We start from the raw sequence: 22,632 nt of genomic DNA on the forward strand, positions 1-22,632 counted from the left end.
ACTGCAACGAGTTAATAGCCTAGATTTTGTCGAACTCAGCCTGCCTTCCATTTCTTTCCCCATCCTTATAATCAATGGATGTGTGGATAAAACATCACTGGACCTCCGGATTCTTGAGGGATAGTGAGGCAGAGCAAGGCATAGCAAAACCTTAACAGTAATGAGGATTCATACAGTTTTGCCTGCGCCCCCAAACTCAGAACACCCAAGTAGAATTTGACAGAAGGCAAAACTGTAAAGTGGTTTATAGAATATTAAGTGTCTTTGATATACAAAAAATATAATTAAAATTGATGTAAATTATTAAAAACTACAATAAAAGGTAAACGCAAACACGAAGAAATCTGCAGATGCTGGAATTTTAAGCAACACACACAAAAGTTCTCCTTCGTCCTGGAATGAAAAGCCTCACCCTGAGAGTAGATGCGGCGGAGACGGAGGAATTGCGAGAAGGGTATGGGATTCCAGGACGAGGAAGATATCCTTCCTTTTTAAAGAAAAGGGCTTCCCTTCCTCCGCCATCAACTCTGCTCTCAAACGCATCTCCCCCATTTCACACACATCTGCTCTCACTCTATCCTCCCGCCACCCCACTAGGAATAGGGTTCCCCTTGTCCTCACCTACCACCCCACCAGTCTCCGGGTCCAATATATAATTCTCTGTAACTTCCGCCACCTCCAACGGGATCCCACCACTAAGCACATCTTTCCCTCCCCCCTCCCGCTTTCCGCAAGGATTGCTCCCTACGCAACTCCCTTGTCCATTCGTCCCCCCCATCCCTCCCCACCGATCTCCTTCCTGGCACTTATCCTTGCAAGCGGAACAAGTGCTACACATGCCCTTACACTTCCTCCCTCATTACCATTCAGGGCCCCAGACAGTCCTTCCAGGTGAGGCGACACTTCACCTGTGAGTCGGCTGGGGTGATATACTGCGTCCGGTGCTCCCAATGTGGCCTTCTATACATTGGCGAGACCTGACGCAGACTGGGAGATCATTTCGCTGAACACCTATGCTCTGTCCTCCAGAGAAAGCAGGATCTCCCAGTGGCCACACATTTTAATTCCATGTCCCATTCCCATTCTGATATGTCTATCCACGGTCTCCTCTACGGTAAAGATGAAGCCACACTTAGGTTGGAGGAACAACACCTTATATTCCGTCCGGGTAGCCTCCAACCTGATGGCATGAACATTGACTTCTCAAACTTCCGCTAATGCCCCACCTCCCCCTGTACCCCATCTGTTATTTATTTATATACACACATTCTTTTTCTCTCTCTCCTTTTTCTCCCTCTGTTCCTCTCACTATATCCCTTGCCCATCCTCTGGGATTCCCCCCCTCCCCCTTTTCTTTCTCCCTGGGCCTCCTTTCCCATGATCCTCTCATATCCCTTTTGCCAACCAACTGTCCAGCTCTTGGCTCCAGCCCTCCCCCTCCTGTCTTCTCCTATCATTTTGGATCTCCCCCTCCCCCTCCCACTTCCAAATCTCTTACTAACTCTTCCTTCAGTTAGTCCTGACGAAGGGATTTGGCCCGAAACGCCGACTGTAACTCTTCCTAGAGATGCTGCCTGGCCTGCAGCATTCACCAATAAAAGGTAAAGTTCATTAAAGCACAAACAACTTGAAAACTATTAATAAACTAAATGATAGGACAATAATTAAAATAAAAATGACTTTCCTTCCCCTAACCCATAGGCTGAGTATTCTCACTAAAATAAAAAGAGATTGATTCCTATTCCTGATTTGACATGGCATAAGATCTTACTGGTGTTTCCTTTGAGTAGTGCTGAAGAACCCTCCCAAAAAAAAAAAGACTAGGCTTGGGTGATGGACTACACATGCAGGCTCAAGCAAATCCGTGGTTTATAATTATGTAAATGCCTTATATGACTCGGTCTGTTAATTTTATACAATTATAAACCAATTAAAATTTTCTCTTCACTGGGTTTAGCTAATTTATATCCCTTTGTAGGTTTCTTTTCTTCCTCACTATGATTTCCTACATTACATCATCTCTGTAATGTAGGAAAATTCTGTTTCTTTATCTGCATCGTTAATGAAGATTGAAAGTAGTTGAGCTTCAGTATCAATCCCTATAACCTCACTTACTGAAGCTTGCCATCCGGAAAATGACCCACTTATGACATCTCCGGTGAACTGCTCCACCAATGTCTTTTATTTAATCTCTACCCAAACTAATTTTACAGCTTGACCTCTGAGCCAAAATCACTGTGCTGAGTTAATCCTTTTAATAGATCAATCCTACCTATTTTATTTTCTGCTTATTCTTTAAAATATCAAATACACTACAACTTTTATCTCCCATCACTGATCACTATACAACCATGTCTCTCAATACCATCAATTACTGGTGACGAATGTGTCTGTTTGGGTTTCATCACAACACCTAAAAATGCTTTTGTGAACTATTGTCTAGAAATAAGCTCAAAGAGCACTTGTATTTTTAAATGCAAAACATACAAAAGTCTATTTGATTGAACTAGCGATTTTTTTTCTAGGAGTTGGGTATAATTTCACGAGACAGAACAAAGGAATTATGTTGGTGCACTTGACATTTTTGTAGCCTCTAATGTGCTCCTAATGGCATAATTTTTCAATGAACTCCCATTTCTTCCTTTCATTAAATAAACTGAACTGCAAATTGATTTAAAAGGGCATTTCAATGGGAAATGTTGCTGGTGAGCTTCAGAACCTGGGAGCCTGCTCAGATACCTTCTAAAATCTACAGATAATGCCAAGTATGTGCTGTCTTGTGCAATCAGCTCCAGACGTAATTATTCATCTGGTGTAGCACCAGCAATGCCTCCGGCATCACCTATTAGAATCTTTTGAAATGGGATATGATAAGGTCCACAGCAATGCCAACACTCCGTCAGTATTACTTATCATGGTTCATGAAGGGCATTATTTGTCCTAAATAAGCATTGTATATTCAGAATGAATATTGAACAAAAATAGTAAGTTTGAACCTAATCTACTTCAGAAGTCTAAAAGTCTCTGTGTCTTTCCCATATCAATTTCTTAGATGTTTGTATTGACTCTGAACATTATATCCCATTGCCCTAGTGGATGCAATCTAGAGGTTCTTTGGTCTTTTGAATTCACATTGTTGTACTTGATAACCCCACAAGAAGCTTGTTTTCTAAATAAGCAGCTGCAGACTGCAGCCCCAGATCTTTTGACGGAGCAGTCTGGACATGCACAAATGATTACGTTGCCTGGGGAGTGGGGGCTACCCGGCAAAATGACCTGATGTCCTCGGAGCGTGGTCGTCAGTGGCCTGGATATGATCATCAGGTGCTTTCCCAGGTACGGGATTGAAGATGGTGTAGTCAACAGCTAGCATTCACCAGTGCACCACACTTTCATACTGCAGACCAGGACCTGAGCTGGAATCACTTTCTTCATTCCTCTGCCATCCAAGCAGAATGTTTGATACGTTGGGGAATGGTGGGAACACGTTATTACTCTTGCGCACCAAATGTCTGGTTCCATAGGTGAACAACCTGCTCACTCTGCTCTCCTGAATGATCAGAGTGCACTAGTTCCGACAGGCAGTTGTTCTGTTTGAGCAAAACAATGATGTCCTTAAATGTAGCATCACTCAGGCCACTGAATCTCCTCACAGAACAGCATCTTGCTGCTCCACGACAACAGTGATATCTGTTCACCTGTGGAATCACTGCTGAATTTGGACATCAAGTTGCTCCGGAGGCATTTTGCTTGCCCTGGCTGTATTATAGTATACTTACACAGAAGCAAAATAACAGCTTTCACTGCAACCGGTAAGCATAATCTGATGGAACTGCCACCAATATCCAGCAAAATATGCAATTCAGCTGGAGGTGAAATCATACCATTGCTACTTAACTTGCTGTGAAAGATTGAGGTGGCTTCCCTGTGTGGTAGATTCCATGTCTTTCTGCATCTTCATCATGGCACTTTGCTATGACACTATAAATCTTCTTAGGTAGGACAGATGTACAGATAGTCCCCTCCAGCCAGCCCCAGCACCGAATTTCCTATACATAGACTCAGACCATTGCTTAAAAGTTCCTTGTGCATCTCCTTAATAGGTCATACTCTAAACTACTCTACTCATTAGGCACCATGGTCTAGACTTTACATATCTAGTAAGGTCATGAAATTTCTTGTAGCATCACTCTGTGTTGCAAGGTTTGAAACACAAGGCCAACACTAACCCAACCACCTTTCAATGGCATCCCTCCTGCCTTCTTCGTCCATCACTCCTTCAACTCACAGAAAACCTGAACAAGGTATAACATTTAATAAATCATAGCATATGAATCAGAGAGGTTCTGTGGGGTAAGTTGACATTTCCTGGGTTTTGCCCTGATTCACCTGCCCCTACTCCCTACCTCTTTCTCAGTGTAAGCCAGATGAGCATTTCATCTTCAGAATGGGTACACTATAGCCTACAAAAAACAAAGAATTCAGTAATTTCAGTCATACTAATCTTGATTCCTCATTTCTATTTTTTAAAACAAAATATTTAATCAATTGCATTTTCTGAGCAGTCTTTGACCGATTTCTCAAAACATCATTGTAACTGGAGATAACAGTGTTAGAAGTCATTATACTCCTTAAACAATACCAAAGGTGCAAATATAACACTATCTGGTATTTTTATGGTTCAAACTTTCTTATGAAATTTATGAGTCACAGGTACAGGCTAAACTATCAAGGATCAGCTTTATTCACCAGAATCATTTACATGTATTAGGAATTAGCTGTGGTGTGTCGGAGTGACATAAAACAACATTCAACAATTATAAAGAAAATTACAAAAATGAATTTAAAATTTAAAGTGCAGTTACAGAATAAAATATGCACAAATATATAAACAACGACCAATGGTGATGTTTTGCACATCTACTAGATATTCTAGTAGATATACTACTTCTTTGTCTGAAATATGATCCCTGCAGTCTGCAGCCTCAAATTTATCTTTTAAGGATGTTCTTCTGAACCGACTAAATAATCTGCCACTTTTGCGATCTCCTGGGGGATCTGACAAATAAGATTCTCAAGAGTGCAAATACAGCAAGGGCGACCATTGCTGGGGGTGGATGCTGCGGTGAGGCCTGATGGCGGAAGACAAACCCATGATCGGCTCCACTACTTCACACCAATTAAAACATTGATCATGATTAAGATTGTCAAGGACAAGTGTGGAAAGCAAATAAGTGCTCAGTGCAATCTACTTGCAGTTGTTGCTCGGCAGCCATCGGGATTTAGTTGCCTCAGCGCAGAACAGGCTCTGCAGATGTGGATTCACATTTGGGATTCTGCAGTTCATATTCCGTGTGTTTTTGTTTACTTTTTTTTTACTGTTTGTGCAATTTGATCAAGGTGTCAAGGCTGCAGGTGAAGGATGAACCGGTGTTCAGCTCACTACTCTATGAGGTTTATTTGCTTCAGTGCTGAAGTAGCTTCAGGGCAATAGCCTACAGCTATCAGACTCCTGGACCAGCTTCACATGCCTCAGTGCTGAACTGGCTCTGTGGCTGTGGACTTACTTTTGAGGAGTCTGTGGTTCATGATCTGGGTGTTATTTTATTTTTTTTATTGTTTGCACGATTGTTCTTTATTTTTGCACATTGGGTGTTTAACAGTCTTTGTTGTGTGTTTTTTAAAATGGGTTTTATTGTGTTTCTTTGTTTTATGGCTGCCTGCAAGAAGACAAATCTCAAGGTTGTATGCAGTATACACAGTTTGATAAGAAATGTACTTTGAACTTTTCAATGTAAACATCACTAAAAAAGTGGTTTAAAGTTCTTACTGCGCAGGTCAGAGACTGAGCTAACTAAGATGATTGACCAGATTAAAATTTTAAGATGCCGTGAAGTTTTTTTTTTGCCTTAATAACCTTATAGCGTTTTCTAGAAGGGTGCATTTGAAAAAGTCAGTTAGTTGGGTGGGTAGTGTCCACCATGGTTTTACCTGCCTGCTTCTTTGATGTGGATACTTACAAGTCCTGCAGTGATGGTAGACTGCAGACAATGACCTTTTCTGCTGACCTGACAGCTTGCTGTAGTTTTTGTATATTGGGAGAGGATGCTCACAGTGCAAAGGTAACAGTGCAGGATTTAATAACAGAAGGAATGAAATGGAGAATTGATTGTGCACGTACAAAAGCATAGAACTTGAAAGTCAGCTAGCCAAATGTAAAATGTTTCAAAGTACAGCAGTATGCAAGCATTGAAGAACAGATGTATTTAATTTCTAGTGGACAGCTGTCAAGGTAGAAACAACATCCTTAAAGTATTTTGCATCTTGGTAGAAAGATTTTCAAGTCGAGGAAATATGGTCTATAAAAATCTCTAGAACATAATATTCTTAGGATTTCACAGATGTTCTGCATTAGCAAGAAAACTTAATGCTAGTTTTCCAGCTTCCCAGCTACATCCTTCCTTTCTTAGGATCTAAACTGTTTAACCTGTCAATAGCTCAGTTTCACCCAAAATACAGTATACAGTACGATGCAGATGAACAAGTGTAAAATTAATTCAGTGTTCACTAATAGAAGCTCAGTTAATTTTAAATATTTGGCACTGGCATAACTATTCAGCATGAGATTATGATTAATTTATTCATACTGTTCAGCAATACTATAATTACTTTGAAAGAACATTATAAGACTTCAAAGGTACTGCACAAATCTACACTAACTATAATGCTTAAGCCAAAAGTGAAGATTATAAATTTTCTGTTGCATGGCATGGAATTAAATTATATTAATCTATTGAGAATAATTTTATGGTCACATTTGTAAATGAGTATTCAAAAGCAACACAGCTAGAATGGCAAAAAAATGAATCAGTTAATTAGTTATTAACGGAGCACCATGTATCAGTGTTTACTTTGTTTCGATGTTATGAAAAGCATCCATGATATAGTTGAGCATTTAAAATAAAACTATAGTGTTCAACTGGAGATTTAGCCTGTTATAAACTTTCAATTTTTATGAAGTGTGAGTTACTCTTCAATGCACATCCATACATTCATCACTTTTGTTAAGCATGTAAAATTTACCATCTCCCAAGATCATTAAACACTAATTATTGGGAACAGTTATCCTCAGGGATTAACAGGAGATGGATGCTCCTTAGCATTCTATTTTTTGAATTTTTCAAAATAAATTTATTATCAATGTACAATATATGTCACTATTTTATTAAAGTACATCTTTCAGTTCAGATAACAGTTTAAATCAATCATTAAGAGCATGGTTTTATCCAAAAGTCCCTTTTTAAACTAAAATGCATTATCAATTTTTAAAAACAAATGAACTACAAAAGCAGGAAACGAAAAAGGTAAATGACATGAATTTGTCTGCAATTACTCACTATTGCACGTATCCTTCTGTATGTGCTTTTTACAGTGGATAGATTAAACTTCATATTTCAGTGAACCAAAATGTTTTGTAATATTTTATGGATTCTTTGAATAATCAAAGCTCACATCCCTGTAATATTCACCCAGTAATATTCATCTTCTTTGATGCTACTTGACCAAATGGATATTTCCAATATTTAGCAAATGAACTGTTAAATTCAGCCAAAGCCAATTATGCTTTACGTGAATATTTCACAACAAAATGCTGAAAGCTCCCTCTGAGATTTCATGTAGTGTGGTGGAGGAGCAATTGAGCACTTTGCCCGAAGGCTCCATAACAAGTTCACCATGCAAACCTCTACCAGGTGCAAGAAGTGCAGAAAGTGATTCTGCAATAACTTCAATAAAGGAAAATGGCTGTATAAAACAATGGCAAGACAAAAAATGCCAAAATTAATTTATCATATAATATTTTTAATGAAGTGGCTGAGGTATGATAACATGGCCTGCACTAAAAGCAACTTTTGCATTCAATCTGATGGAATTAGTTGACATTTCCCATCTCATTGAACCTGCATGAATGTATGATCTAACAGCAAAAACACCTGGCCAAGGAAACACAATGGAAAACTGGCTCAAGATTTTTACTAATACTACTTTTGTTCTTGATTTTGAGGTTACACTTTTTAAGTTAGGCATACTTCAATTTGAAAATAGTACCCTAATGCACAAGGCAACTGAAGATTTTGGGGAAAAAATGGAGGAGTGGGATTTTTAGGATTGCTTTGAAATCCAACAAAACATTGATGGGCCAAATGACCTCCAAATAAGTCAGAGTTATACAGCAATATAGCACAGATGTAGGCCCTTTTACCAAACAAGAATATAACAACCATTGTGCCCATCTAGCTAGCCCCAACTTCTTGTATTCAGCCCATATCCATCAAAGGTGGTGATGAATCAGCATATAAGAGGAAGATTGAAAATCTGGCTGAGTGCTGTTATAACAACAAATCTCATTCAATGTCGGCAAGCAGGAGAGGGAAACCAGAGGACCATGAGCTGGTTCTCATCAGAGGATCAGAGGTGGAGAGGGTCAGCAACTTTAAATTCCTGGGTATTACTAATTCAGATGACCTTCCTGGACCCAGCACAAGTACAATTGCAAAGAGAGCAATGCTATGCCTCTACTTCCTTAGAAGTTTGTAGAGTTTCAGCATAACATCTAAAATATTGACAAACTTCTACAGATGTGTAGTGGAGAGTATGTTGGCAGCCTGGTATGGAAATGTCAATGCCTTTGAATGGAAAATCCTACAAAAAATAGTGGATTTGACTCAGTACATCATGGGTAAAGCCCTCCCAATCATTGAACGCATCTACATGGAACACTGTCTTAGGAAAGTAGCATCCATCATCAGACATCCCCACCACCTGGGTCATGTTCTCTTTTCGCAGCTGTCAACAGGTGGAAGGTACAGAAGCCTCAGGACTCGCACAACTGGTTTCAAGAACTGTTACTGCTCCTCAACTATCAGGCTCTTGAATGAAAGGGTATAACTTCACTCAACTTCACTTGCCCATCATTGCAATGTTCCCACAACTGATGATCTCACTTCAAAGAAATTTTTATTTCATGTTATCGTTATTTATGTTTCTCGCCCTCAGCATGCTATCTTGGCTGAACAGAGGAGCTCTTTTAATAATAAGCTAAGACAATTGTGCTGCTCCAAAGAGTGCTATATGAGGTCATTCTTACCCTTGGCCATTAGGCTCTTTCTTGATACAACCTATAGCCAGAGAAATGATGACCCCTCTCCTGTTAGACTGTTTGAGGTAACTTTTATTCTTTCTTACTTCTCTTCTAATACTTATACATCTGTGCACTTGTAAAACTACTGTGACAGTGTATTTTCCTTTAGGATCAATAAAGTATCTATCTTTTGCTACTTATTTATATTTGTATTTGCATAGCTTGTTGTCTTCTGTACTCTGGTTGATCTTTCATTGATCCTGTTATAGTTACTATTCTATGGATTTGCTGAGTATGTCCACAAAAAATGAATCTCTGGGTTGTATATGATGATGTATATGATGACATATATGTACTTTGATAATAACATTTACTTTGAACTTTAAGCTTTGCTCCTCCATTTGCTTCTTAAATGATAATCAACCACTTCCTCTGGCAGCTCATACCATATACTCAGCACCTTCTGTATGGAAAAAAGTTACATCTCAGATTCCTTTTAAATCTTACCCCTCTCACTCTAAACATATCCCGCCTAGTTTTGAACACACTTACCCTGAATAAAAAAATTTTACCATCCACCCTATCTGTACCTCTTAATTTTAAACACTTCCATAAAGTTACCCCCTTATTCTCATGCAATCCAAGAAATAAAAACCTAGTCTGCTCAGCCTCTCCCTATAACTCAAGCCCTCTATTCCTGGCAGCATCCTTGTAAATCTTCTCTGCACTCTTTCTAATTTAACCGTGTCAACTTATGGGTTGACCAGAACTGTACACAGTACTCCAAGTGCAGCCTCACCAAAGACTAACACAACTGCATCATAATATCTCAGCTTCTTTACTCAATGTTTTGACTGATGAAGGACAGAGCATGAAACACCTTTTTCACCACCCTGTTTTACATGTGACACCACTTTCAAGGGACATGCCTTCTTCTCACGACTACTATTTTAAAGGGAGTACAGGAGCCTTAAGACCTACACTCAACTAGTTAGGAACAGCTTTTTCCCCTTTGCCATCAAATTTCATAACTGCCCATGAGTATACTTTGTTATACTTTTATCCCCACCCCCCACTATTTTGTTGTTGTTATTATATTATTTAGAGATACAGCACACATTTCTGGCCTAATTTGTAATCTAAAGTAATTTTCCATCTTTGCACTGCAATGCTGCAATAAAACAACATATTTCATGGCATATAATTCACTGAGTGTATTTTGGGGGGCAGAATTTGCTGGTTAACTTCTTCAGTTATATTGAGAATAAGAACTGAGAGGAGCTCAGGCTGAGAAGACACAGATTGGATTTGCTTGTACAAGTTTCTAGCTATGCTTGATTCCCATTACTACAATTTAAATTCTTGTATGCAAAGATGGAATTGCTGTAGTTAGTCCTCCTTCTACCTCCTCTCTTCTTTTGTGACTGTCATAATCTCTCTCACACTTAAGGTCACATACTTGAATTTTGAATCACCTATTTAATAAAAAACTGCAACAAAGAGCAATGGAATAGATGGGATACATTCCAATGTTCACAAAGGAATTGTATTTGTCATGGCTTTCATTCACTCCCACAATACTCAGCTGAAATTAGAAATCAGATCTTCGAGAAACTGGAACCTTACAAGTCTTGTACCAATTTAAAATACTATTGCCATAGCAGCTTACCAGCATAACACAGCTTCTATATACAAGTAAATGTTCCACTATAAAATCAAGTCAAACATAAACACAGTACAACTGCTCGGCTGACAATGTCAATAAATCATGCAATTAATAGTTTCAAATTATTTGCATACTATTTAACTGAATGATTCAGGGTGCAAAGAAGTTTAAAACAATTGAGAACTTCCTGTGAAACTAAGGTATAAAATATAGATTCATGTGCATACTCACCCTAAACTAATAGCATGTCTAGTAAGTATCAAATTTGTTTTCTGGTTAATCAATTTTCTACCATTGATCAGGTTTCCCTGATAGAAGAGACACTTCATGATGAAGTAAACTGGATTTGATTTTTTATTATTAAAATTAACAGTAAATAGGATGATATACCAAAGAGCAGCACAAAAAAGCCAAATTTTTCTAGTATATCTACTCATCCTAGCATGAATAAAATGTATTTTCATAAACAAGTTTACACCCTATGTTAACAATGACACCTTGACAAATCAAGAAGAGTAGCTAGTATTCTGGTGAGGAATCCAAGCTTTCAATAATAACTTCCAGACTCACCATCAATTCTGCTGATGAGTTCTTCGAGTGCTTTTACTTTCTTCTGAATCCCTGGTTGTGCAAAAGTGTAATTGTCCTTCAAGAAAACAAGAAGTGATTTGCTAAAATAATAATAGATGATCAAATCATTACCAAAAAAGATCTATTTTTAGTTGTCAAAATGAAAGGTGTTAAAACCTGCACCTGGAACATAGCCCTCCATACGCCTCCTATCCATTTACCCAAATTTCTCTTACGTTGAAATCGATCCCTCATCCACCACTTGTGCTGGCAGCTCATTTCATACTCTCATCACTATCTGAATGAAGTTTCTCCTCATGATCCCCTCAAATGTTTCACCTTTCACCCTTAATCCATGACCTCTTGTTCCAGTCTCACCTAACCTCAGTGGAAAAAGCTTGCTTGCATTTATCCTGTCTATACCCCTCAATTTTGTATACCTCTATTAAATCTCCCCTCAGTCTTCTACATTCCAAGGATTAAAGTCCTAACCTATTCAACCTTTCCCTATAACTAAAGATCTCAAGTACCGACAACATCCTTGCAAATTTTCTACGCATCCTTTCAATCTTTTCAATCTTATTTACATCTTTCCTGTATATAAGTGATCAAAACTGCAAATACTCTAATGCAATACTCCAAATTAGGCATCACCAATGTGTTATACAATTTCAACATAACATCCCAACTCCTGTAACCAATTGGCATATGAAGGCCAATGCACCAAAAGCTTTCTTTATAATCTTATTGTCATGTGACACCACCTTCAAGGAATTATGGATGTGTATTCCCAGATCACTCAGTTCCAATGTACTTCTCAGTGCCTTACTGCTTAAGAGCTACCCTGGCTGGTTCTTCCAAAGTGCAGCGCCTCACACTTGTCTGCATTATATCTGATCCCTTACAATACCTTCAAATAACTTTCTCACTACTGATGTCAGGCTCACTGGCCTATAATTTTCTGGCCTATTCTTAAAGCCTTTCCTAAACAGTGGAACAACATTAGCTATCCTCCAACCTCACCTGAGGCTAAGGATGTTTTAAATATCTCTGCTAAGTCCCCTGCTACTTCTGTACTAGCCTCCCAAAGGGACCGAGGGAACACATTGTCACGCCTTGGGGATTTATCTACTCTAGTTTGTCTCAAGACAGCAAAGACCTCCTCTTCTGTAAGCTGTATAGGATTCATGACCTTGCTGTTGCGTTGCCTCACATCTATCGACTCTGAGTCTATCTCCTGAGTAAATACAGATGTAAGAAATCCATTTAAGATCTCCCCCATTGCTTTCAGCTCCGCACATAGATCTTCCAGAGGACCAATTTTATCCCTTGATATATCTGTAGAATATCTTTTCCTCATATATATCTGTAGAAGCCCTTATGTTCTAATCCAGGAAACATACTAGTGTGAGACTAGGATGTCGTACCTCACAGAAAGGCTATCAAAAATCTATAACTTCCTCCACTCAAAAGTAAGTTCAATTGCAAATATACAGAGATAGGCCAATCTTCATTGGCCAGAGTCCAGCAATGGAGATGGGATTATGAAAAAGATCACAGATGATGTACAGTAACTGCATAACAGTAAAAGATTGAGGAACTTATTCTGATTGAATGATTCCAACATAATTTTATCTTCACTGTTTCAATCTAAACCTATGAGCAAAATATCATCACTTCATACAATCACGTGTCTACAGTTAATAAACACTTTTCTTTAAAAGCTTTAGTTCTTGATTCAGTCTGTAGCTCCATAAGTTCCTTGTCACATTTTTTTGAGAGTTGGGAGAACAAATCACTATTTATAGGCTTTAGCTACTTAGTAGATGTATTGCATAATGAATCAAAAGCAGACAAAGCGATATAAGGCAAACCTCTTGTGCAAATGGATCAAATTATCAAAAAATCTGAACCAAATTATGAAAGAATATGTATTATGGGTGTCAGAATACTCTTGAATAACATTGATCACTTATTTCATATAAAATACTTGAATGGCGTTGGCAGAAACAAGGGCTAAGAAGAATCTAAGTCACAATAGTTTGAAAGCTGAGGTTTTTTTGGGAGGCAGAGAGACCCACAATGGGTGTTTTTAGCTATCTAATCAGTACTAGAATTAAAACACCGAACACAATTCACTACATAATTTTCTGACTTGTCGGATAGATTAAGCCTCAATTACTTTTCTGGAGATGCATTCCAAAAATGCATCATCTTCTGAGTGAAGTAGTTACATTGATCTATTCATTCATTTTCCTTTTTCTAAGCTGCACTCCCTGAAACTTTGTTGTTGTTCTCAGAACCTTGACGTTTTTGTACATAAAACACGAAACAGTAGAGTATAGCACAGGAATAAGTCTCTTATGTCTGCACCAACCATGGTACCAATCTAAACTACTCCCATCTATCTTCTCTTGGTTCACATCGCTCCATTTCCCACCTGTATATGTATTTACCTAAATACTGCTATTGTATTTGCTTTCTTTGGCAGTGTACACAATACACCAATCACTTTGTTTGTCAAAAATAGTCTTACAAATCTCAAACGTTCCTTCTCTGACTTTAAAACTAAGCCCTTCAGGATTTGACAACCCCACCATGAGAAAAAGACTTGCTATGCTATCTATGCCTCTCATAATTTTACATACTTTTATCAGGTAGCTTCTCAGCCTCCAATGCTCCAGAGAAAACAAAGTTTGTCCAACTTCTATTTACAGCTTATATGTTCTAATCCAGGAAACATCCCAATGAAACTCCGCAATAATTTCTCCAAATCCTCCAATCTATCCTATGGTCTGGTGACTAAAATGCACACAATATTCCAAATGTGATCTTAACAATGTATTATACAGCTGCAATACAACTTTTCAAGTTGCCAATTTCAGGGAGCCATACACCTGCACCCCCAAGTTCCCCCTGTAGGTCAATATCACTGAAAGTTTTGCACTACTTCATCATGCACTTGACTTACTGAAATGTAGCACTTCACATTTGTCAGGATTGTGCAACATCTGATATTTCTGTGCCCATAATTTCAATCTATATCATTGGTGAACACTGACAAATTTCCATATTATCCACAAATTCTAACATGTAATGTATTCAAATATACTCAAATAACTACTATATATTTAGAAATGTAGCACTGATCCTTGGTCACAGGCCTCTAGTCAGGAAAACACTATGACCAAGCTAATTTTGGATCCAATTTACCAACTCCACGCAACTTAAAATTCTGGGCCAGCCTTTTAGGAGGGACTTTGTCAAATGCTTAACTAAGGTTGACAGAGAAAACATTGACTGCCATACCCTCAATCATCCTCATTACTGCCCAAAAATTACAATCAAATTTTAAAGATTGGATCTCACCCACACAAAGTCAAACACCTGTTGAGAGACAATGGTTTCAAAGTCAGAAACTGAAATGTATTACACATTGAAGATGCAGGTGATTGATATGCTGCGGGAGGGGAAGAAAAATATAATATCTCTGATTGCAGAGAACTGAATTACAGTAAGTCAAATGACCTTCTACGGTCCAATCGATATACTGAAAGCTTATATCGAATAATTTTGAAGACACTTGAATATAGAATCATTTTTATCCAATTATACCTGATGAGATACGAATGCAAGATGTCCAGTTGACAAGAAACTTTAACATACAGCTAAGACTCAAATGAAAAATTTGAGCAAGCTAATCTGGCCCAGTCAACAGCAAAATGAAGGATTTCCAAGGATCAGCCATGGAATGGGTGGTGGGGTGGCAGCTGATTAAAGTTTGAAACCAACTGGTTTATCACTTTGAATAACAACTTTACCTGTATTCCATCCAATAGCTTGCTCATACACCAGAAACTATCAGCCTCAATGTTCCGTTGCACGTCTTCAGACAGATTTGTTACATCAAAATTTTCTACATCCTCTTCTGCAATGATAAGAATGGAAAAAAACTTCTACAGTTAACCCATGTTTTTAAAAACAAAAACTAATTTGTACATAAGGAAACTAAGGGGTTCAAAAAATAAATAACATTCTTTGAAACAGGTTATTTTACAGTACAGTGGAAAAATTAATAAATTACAAGTTACATGCCATACAAAGGTGAAAGAGCTGCTGGTGTCATAATCCCTAAGACTCTTCAGAATAAATCTATCATGATAGGTGGAAATGTCCTTATAAAGGTCACACGCCTTCAAGATAATGAGCAGAAGAAAACAGCAACAAACTATCAACTGGAGGAACTCAGCATTTCCAACAGTATTTGTTTTGGGGTGGGGGAAGTGGAGGGAAATCAACCTTAGTTTTTCCAAGCAATTTGATGATTGCGATCTTCAAGTTAACTTGGCAATGAACAGGCAAAAAGAACACTGCCAATTCTATAAATCCGAAATAATACAGAAAATGCGAGTAATATTTAGAACATTAGTAAGCATCTGACAAAAAAGCTATTAAACAAATAATGCAAAGTTTGTTTCTCCTTCCACATAAATGTTTTCTGACTCGCTAAGTATTTCTGACATCTTGTTTTCACTTCAGACTTCTAGTTTCTTCAGTCTTTTTCTTCTGGTGATGAAGCTGTCTACTAATATCAGTGGTTTAGTGCTTAGCATTATGCTTTAAAGTGCCAGTTGTAAGATGAGGTTTCAATTCCTACCATTGCCCATAAGGAGTCTGCTCACTCTCCCCGTGATTGCGAGCGTTTCCTCTTAATAACACACACAAAATACTGCAGGAACTCAGAAGGCCAGGCAGCATCTATGGAAGAAAAGTACAGTCGATGTTTCGGGCCGAAACCCTTTGGCAGGACTACCAAAAAATGCTGAGGAGTAGATTTGAAAGGTGGGGGGAGGGGAGAAAGAAACGGCAGGCAATAGGTGAAACTTGGATAAGGCCACACTTAGGTTGGAGGAACAATACCTTATGTTCCGTTTGGGTAGCCTCCAACCTGATGGCATGAACATCGATTTCTCAAGCTTCCAGTAATGCCTCCCCCCCCGTTTCACCATTTCCCATCCCCTTATCCCTCTCTCATGTTATCTCCTTGCCTGCCCATCACCTCCCTCTGGTGCTCCTCCCCCATCACCTTTTTTCTTTTTTCCAGGGCCTTCTGTCTCCTCACCATTCAACTTCCTAGCTCTTTGCTTCAACCCTCCCTCTCCAAGTTTCACCTATCACCTGGCATTTCTCTCTCCCCCCTACCTTTCAAATCTATTCCTCAGCTTTTTTTTTCCCACAATCCTGCTGAAGGGTTTCGGCCTGAAACAGCGGCTGTACTTTTTACCATCGATGCTGCCTGGCCTGCTGAGTTCCTCTAGCATTTTGTGTGTGTTAAGCAACACACATAAAAGTTGCTGGTGAACACAGCAGGCCAGGCAGCATCTATAGGAAGAGGTACAGTCGATCCGAAATGTCAACTGTACCTCTTCCTGTAGATTCTGCCTGGCCTGCTGCATTCACCAGCAACTTTTATGTGTGTTGCTTGAAATTCCAGCATCTGCAGATTTCCTCGTGTTTGCATTTTGTGTGTGTTGCTCGGATTTCCAGCATCTCGTTTCCTCCTGGAGCTTGTTTCCTCCCACATTTCAAGGTGTATGGTTTAGAGGTAATAAGTTGTGGGCAAGTTTTGTTGGATCCAGAAGCACTGGCGACACTTACTGTCTGCCCCCAGCACATCTTGGACTTTGTTAGATGCTGAAGCAAATGATGCATTTCACTGTGTTCTGATGGTTGATGTACAAGTGACAAATCAAGCTAATCTTTTACCTTTTCAAATTAGCCTTTTGTCACCCCAAAGATATTAAGCGTTCAACTCTGTTAAACTTTTATTTGAACAATGAAAATTTTCTCCTTGGTTACATATAATTTCAAAAACATTGCAATCTGACTAGAATCAGCTATTCTTTTGTAGCTTTTTTTCACATTCCATCTAAAAAAAAAGTAACACAAAGCACAATATCATTACACAGAGGAATGCACAAATCTACCAGGTAAAGATTTATTTAGTTCACAGCAGCCACACTTTTTACCACATACAATCAAGTAGAGATCTATCACCTAATGGTCTCTGTGGAAAAATAGTACCTTTGGTAATCTAAAATATTGATTTTTTATTTTATTAACTAAAGATCCACATCCTCCATCATTGTCTATTCTGAACTTGAATTCTGAGAAAACCTTTTCGATTGGCATTCTTCTATTTTTAGTTACTACAGCTAAGCTCCAAATTGATACTCCTGAAACATTTGAGAGATTAATCAATTCCTTATGCTCCTGAGATAAGTATATGATTATTGTACAGACTTAGATATCTTCAAACAAGATGCATGGATGATGATTGATAACAGGATGCCAGAGTCCCCATTGTTTAGGCAGTCTAGCATAATTCATTTTAATGAGATATTGCTACATAAAACAAACAGATACGGGTAACATAGATATGCAGTATTTAGTCAATGTCAACTAATAATAAATACACTGTGCAGAGTCTGCAGATGGAATATGTAACAATGTTAAAATTGTTCAAGATGTCTTGTACAAGATGATATGAAGTGTAGTCTTACCAATGAGAATACACAACTTGTCATGAAAGATGAATTCTTTCATTAAGTAGTATCAGTTCTTAGTGCTGCCATTTACCCTAATTTCTCCTTACACCCACTCCTACCTACCACTGAAGCAAAATCAACTTTATTGAACACATCTCTATGAGATCATCATCACCACTACCTTATTGGTCATTCATTAATCCATTAATCAATTCCATTACAATTACAGTCACTTTGTATTGTTCTATGCTGGACAAGTATTCAGCACTTGACACCAGTAGTATTTCAGCACCCCTCGTCTTACTTGACCTTACATTGCAACTATTGGCACTTATTTCACTCCCCACAATGAAAAATATTTCAGCTTTCTCCCACACTCACTAACCTGTCAATCCCATAAAAATGTCATTTCCATGTAACATTCATAAACACCAGTCTACAATCGTGAGCAAGCTATTACCCTGACTTCAACGCCTATTATGCTTAGTAATCAAGACTCCTCTTCCAAAAATCTGATCAAGAAAGATGTCAATCTTATTTTTCCCAATGGCAAACACTCAAAGTTGTGTAAGATTTCTGATCTTTTCCTTGGAATGAAAACAATATTAGCATAATTAATTTGCCAAGAGATACCAGTGGACCTTTTTGATTCACTACGGTCCTTGCACTGATGATAGTCAGCAATTATATTCCATAGAAAATTGCAGGATTTGTCCTGAAGTATTAGTACCTAAGCCCTAATGGTTTATGGCTTGGTTCTAATTTTAAGTTTTTTTTTATTTCTGGTATAGTAGTTTAAGTAAGCATCAAATATTCAAAAACATTGAAATTAACAGATAAGAAAAATGTTCATTAGTGCATATCCTAATTTTCCTTGTGACTGTAGCATAGCAGGTGCCACATCTGATTCTTAAAGGTGAATTCAGATGGCAGCTTCAAGGAGTTTGAGGTATGGAAGGTAAGACTAAAGAAAGCACCATCTCACATGAATGCCTGGAAAGGCAGCCTTAAGAGCTTTGGATCTAAAAAAGCTGACCGTGGAGAGGATGGTCTGAGCAGAGACAGCAATGCTCCAGAATGAATAGCTGACAGGCAGAACCATAAGGTGTTTGTGGAGTGGCAGGGGATAAGAATAAATGCTCTATGGTTGATGGGTTAATGCACCATGGAGCTGTGCCATTCCAACACAGACACCAGTTCAGCAACGAGACAAATGAGCTGAAGAAGACACTATTGCATGGGTATGACCTTGAATGATAGCAGACCGGGTTTCCACTGTGGCTGTTCCTGCTATATTGGAAACTGCTCCCTCTAGAAAACTAGCAACTCTTTCCTTGCCCTGGGACTCACCTGCCAGCCACGTACACCCAATATTGTACTATATGAAGATCCTGCTGTCTACGATGCCCCTGAAGTTACACGCCATGCAAATGCAGCTGTAAAACTGAGTTTCCTTATGACTTTCCTCTTGCTGCTCTTTTAGTGCAGGATACAGATCTTGAGCTGGATGAAATGAAGGTGTTGCAAGAGTAATGTAATATTGTAACATATTGGCAAGTAGGAAGTACATTCCTTTAAACTTTATACTACCTAGATCAAAATAAGTTATGGATCATGAGGAAGATAAGAGTATGAAGAGGATTAGGTACGATACTCCAAATTTCCAAAGGAAAAGCAGCGATCACAATAATGAAGCGTACTATATCCTGCATGGGGAGAGATGCACAGGCACTCCACCGTCAGCCCAACCTTATTTTTTGCAGCCTCTGAACTATCCTATACAGAAAGAAATAAATTATGATGCACCTGTTTTTGTAAACGATTTCGCTAAGGTAATTTATATTCTTGCAGCATGAACCTTTGGTTCAACTGCTAGCACTGACTTCTCTTGCAATCAATTCCAATTCCTCCTGAACATTTAAGGGCCTCCTGGTTAGCGTTGGGCGGATGTAATCACCAGCATGAAACTCTCCCAAATGCCTATAATGCAATTAAATTTAACTGTTCATCAGAACCACTGCAGCTGTTTTCAGGAATTATCAAATTTATCCTCCTTGAAATAGGATAATTAAATATTCTTTGGTAGCATTAGTCTCTACAATCACCAGTCTAAAAGCAAAGATTATTTTGGATCAGCAAATTTGCTATATGGAAATCAATATTATTATGTTGCTTTTGACTATCAGGTCAAACCTTAGCCCAGTATCCCAACTTTGCTATGATGAGCCAATATTTTTATTTTCAAGCTCTTTTCCTGCTTCTTTCACAGCTTCTTGGAGCTTAATTTGTCTATGAAATCTCTCAACCTCATCTCACTGACCTGAAAAATACTATTAACTGACATTGTAAATGGCTACATTCCAAGTACTATGCACCTTCCTTTGAAAATCAACATCAATCGCCCCCTCAAAGATTCATGCTTAATCCCACACTTCCTGTCCCAGCTTCCCCCTCCCCACAAATTGCACTGTTTTGTTTTCACTGATGTGATTAGGAAATTATCATTAACCTACAACATAATCCTATTTTGCACATTACAGCATACTACATGCCCTTTGACCCTCAGTCTTGTGCCAATCTTTTAACCTACTCAAGGATCAATTTGTGGGCTTCCTACATAACCCATAACCCTCCATTTTTCTTTCATCCATTTGCCTCTCTAAGCTCCTAATTTATCAGCCACAATCACCACCCCCAGCAGACACTCTGTTGTTGTTGTTGAGTCATGTCGACACTATGGATAGTGTAGTAGATATGGAAGTAGATTGCCAAGCCTTTCTTCCATGCAGATACTGCTGCTGCCCAGGTTGGGACCCAGCTGAATTCAAAGTCATCACTGCTGGTAAATGCAGAGTCGGCACCTGACAGCAACTCATATGAAGCACAGGAAATCCACATCACAGAGCTCACAGAATCTGTCATGCCCAGGAATCCACAAGACTCATTTATGATTTCACTGTATGAAAATCTGTTTCAGGTTCTATCTAACTTTCAAGATGTGAAATATTATGACATAATAACAATGCATTACATATTCATAACAAGAAACAACTATACTTTAGTTTCATGTGACAGTGATCATCTATACACTTTGAAGACTACTGATACAAACATTGTCTGAATGCTATATATAATTCGATTCAGTTTTCAAGCTAATGGAAAGAACCAGTGCATTCTCAAGCATAAATCAACATTTTAGAAACAAAATAACCAAAACAAAATCACTGGCAAGATTTTGTGCAGTTACAGCAGAGACCCTTTTTTTATTTACATTAATCACTCAGCAAAATCCTAGCAACTGCAAAATATACAGCTAATCAATTACAACCAATAATTCAGTACTACTCCAGCCACCTCACAAAATCAAGTTAATTATCCTAATGTGAATTTAAGCAATGTTAAGTCCTACTGTTATAGATTTTGAGGTTTTGTTTTGTTATCAGACATACACACTTCAAAAAAGCATGTCATGTTTACTGCATAAAATATTTATGTTAATGACTGAAATAGTTCAAAATTTTATTTTTTTTAAATCTGTAACTGTTTACATGATATTTGAGGTTCTTAATCATTTCTGTAACTTTATTTATGCTCTGGTATCTGGGCACAGCTGAGAAGGATTGCATTTTTGCTCATCCTTAACTGTGCTTAAGAAATTGGAGGGAACCACTGACTAACTTGCTGCAGTCCTTCTAATGAAGGTACTTGTACAATGCTGCTCAGTAGGAAAATTCCAGGATACAGTATATTGATCCAGAGACCAAGAAGGGCTGGTAGTTGCTTCAAAGTCAAAATTATTTGTGATTTGGAAGGAAGGTGATTTTCCCATGTGCCTGTTGCCTTAGTCCGTCTCTTGAGTCTATGAGACAACTATAGATATGGCTCCGGTGAGTAAGAGTTGTGTATTTTTTGATGGCACACACATCAGTCATTACACACAAGTAGAGGGCAAATGACTGTTTAGGCTGGCAGATATGGTACCCACCATACTTCACACTGTCCTGGATGGTGTCAAGCTTAATAGTTGCTGAGAGAGGCACATGAATGGAACGTGTGCCTTGTGGCAGCCAAAGAAAGATGTCAAGAATCCCATCAGGCTTTGGGAGGAAACTCTGCTGGTTTGAAGGAAAGATGCTGGGCGCCAAGAACAAAGAAACAAATTGAAGGGAAGGTTGGTCATGGATTTGGCACTTGGTCGACGTGAGAACATAGCTGAGATAGCTTTACATTCAACTCTGAGCTATCTCAAATCATCTGGAGAACAGAACAAGTAAATGAGAATGAGAATGTTTAGGTAACTGACAGCTTGTGAAAGGGACAGTCTGGTAAACTACAAAAACACAAGCACTCTGATAATTAAGGAACTGATCGTTGAGGTCATCATTGAATTGCAACAACAGGAATTTGATAAGGTTAAGTAAGCACATACTTGTATGAATAAAACTGGACTTCTGCCATATAGTTGGCAATAAACTAAGCAATGGTTGTAAGGTATGTGAAGAAATATATACAAAGGTGTCTGATGAGATAACAGCAGTAATGACTACCGACATCAACCAATGAAGAAGACAACCCTGAGTCTGGGGCTCTGAGAACAATAGCCTCAGTTCAAATCTAAGCCAAGTTCATCAAAAGTGGGTAATATTTGAATATGTGATGGGTTTTGGAAGTTGCAAAAGGATTAAGTAATTGTTTGAAACTATGTAGAG

At 38.4% G+C, this 22,632-nt stretch overlaps 1 protein-coding gene across 3 annotated transcripts in view; it reads right to left on the minus strand.

Moving 5' to 3' along the window:
* The window catches only part of LOC140209958 (TBC1 domain family member 22B-like), a 375,770-nt gene that overhangs the window by 110,243 nt on the left and 242,895 nt on the right, over positions 1–22,632 (minus strand). For all 3 annotated transcript variants that reach the window (XM_072278648.1, XM_072278647.1, XM_072278649.1), the window contains 2 exons: positions 15,197–15,303; positions 11,376–11,451 (listed from right to left, as the gene is read on the minus strand). In XM_072278648.1, coding sequence (XP_072134749.1) covers positions 11,376–11,451; positions 15,197–15,303 — 183 coding nt within the window. The remainder of the gene's footprint in view (positions 1–11,375; positions 11,452–15,196; positions 15,304–22,632) is intronic.

The sequence above is a fragment of the Mobula birostris genome, chromosome 14 (assembly GCF_030028105.1).
Source record: "Mobula birostris isolate sMobBir1 chromosome 14, sMobBir1.hap1, whole genome shotgun sequence".
Taxonomy (NCBI): Eukaryota; Metazoa; Chordata; class Chondrichthyes; order Myliobatiformes; family Myliobatidae; genus Mobula; species Mobula birostris.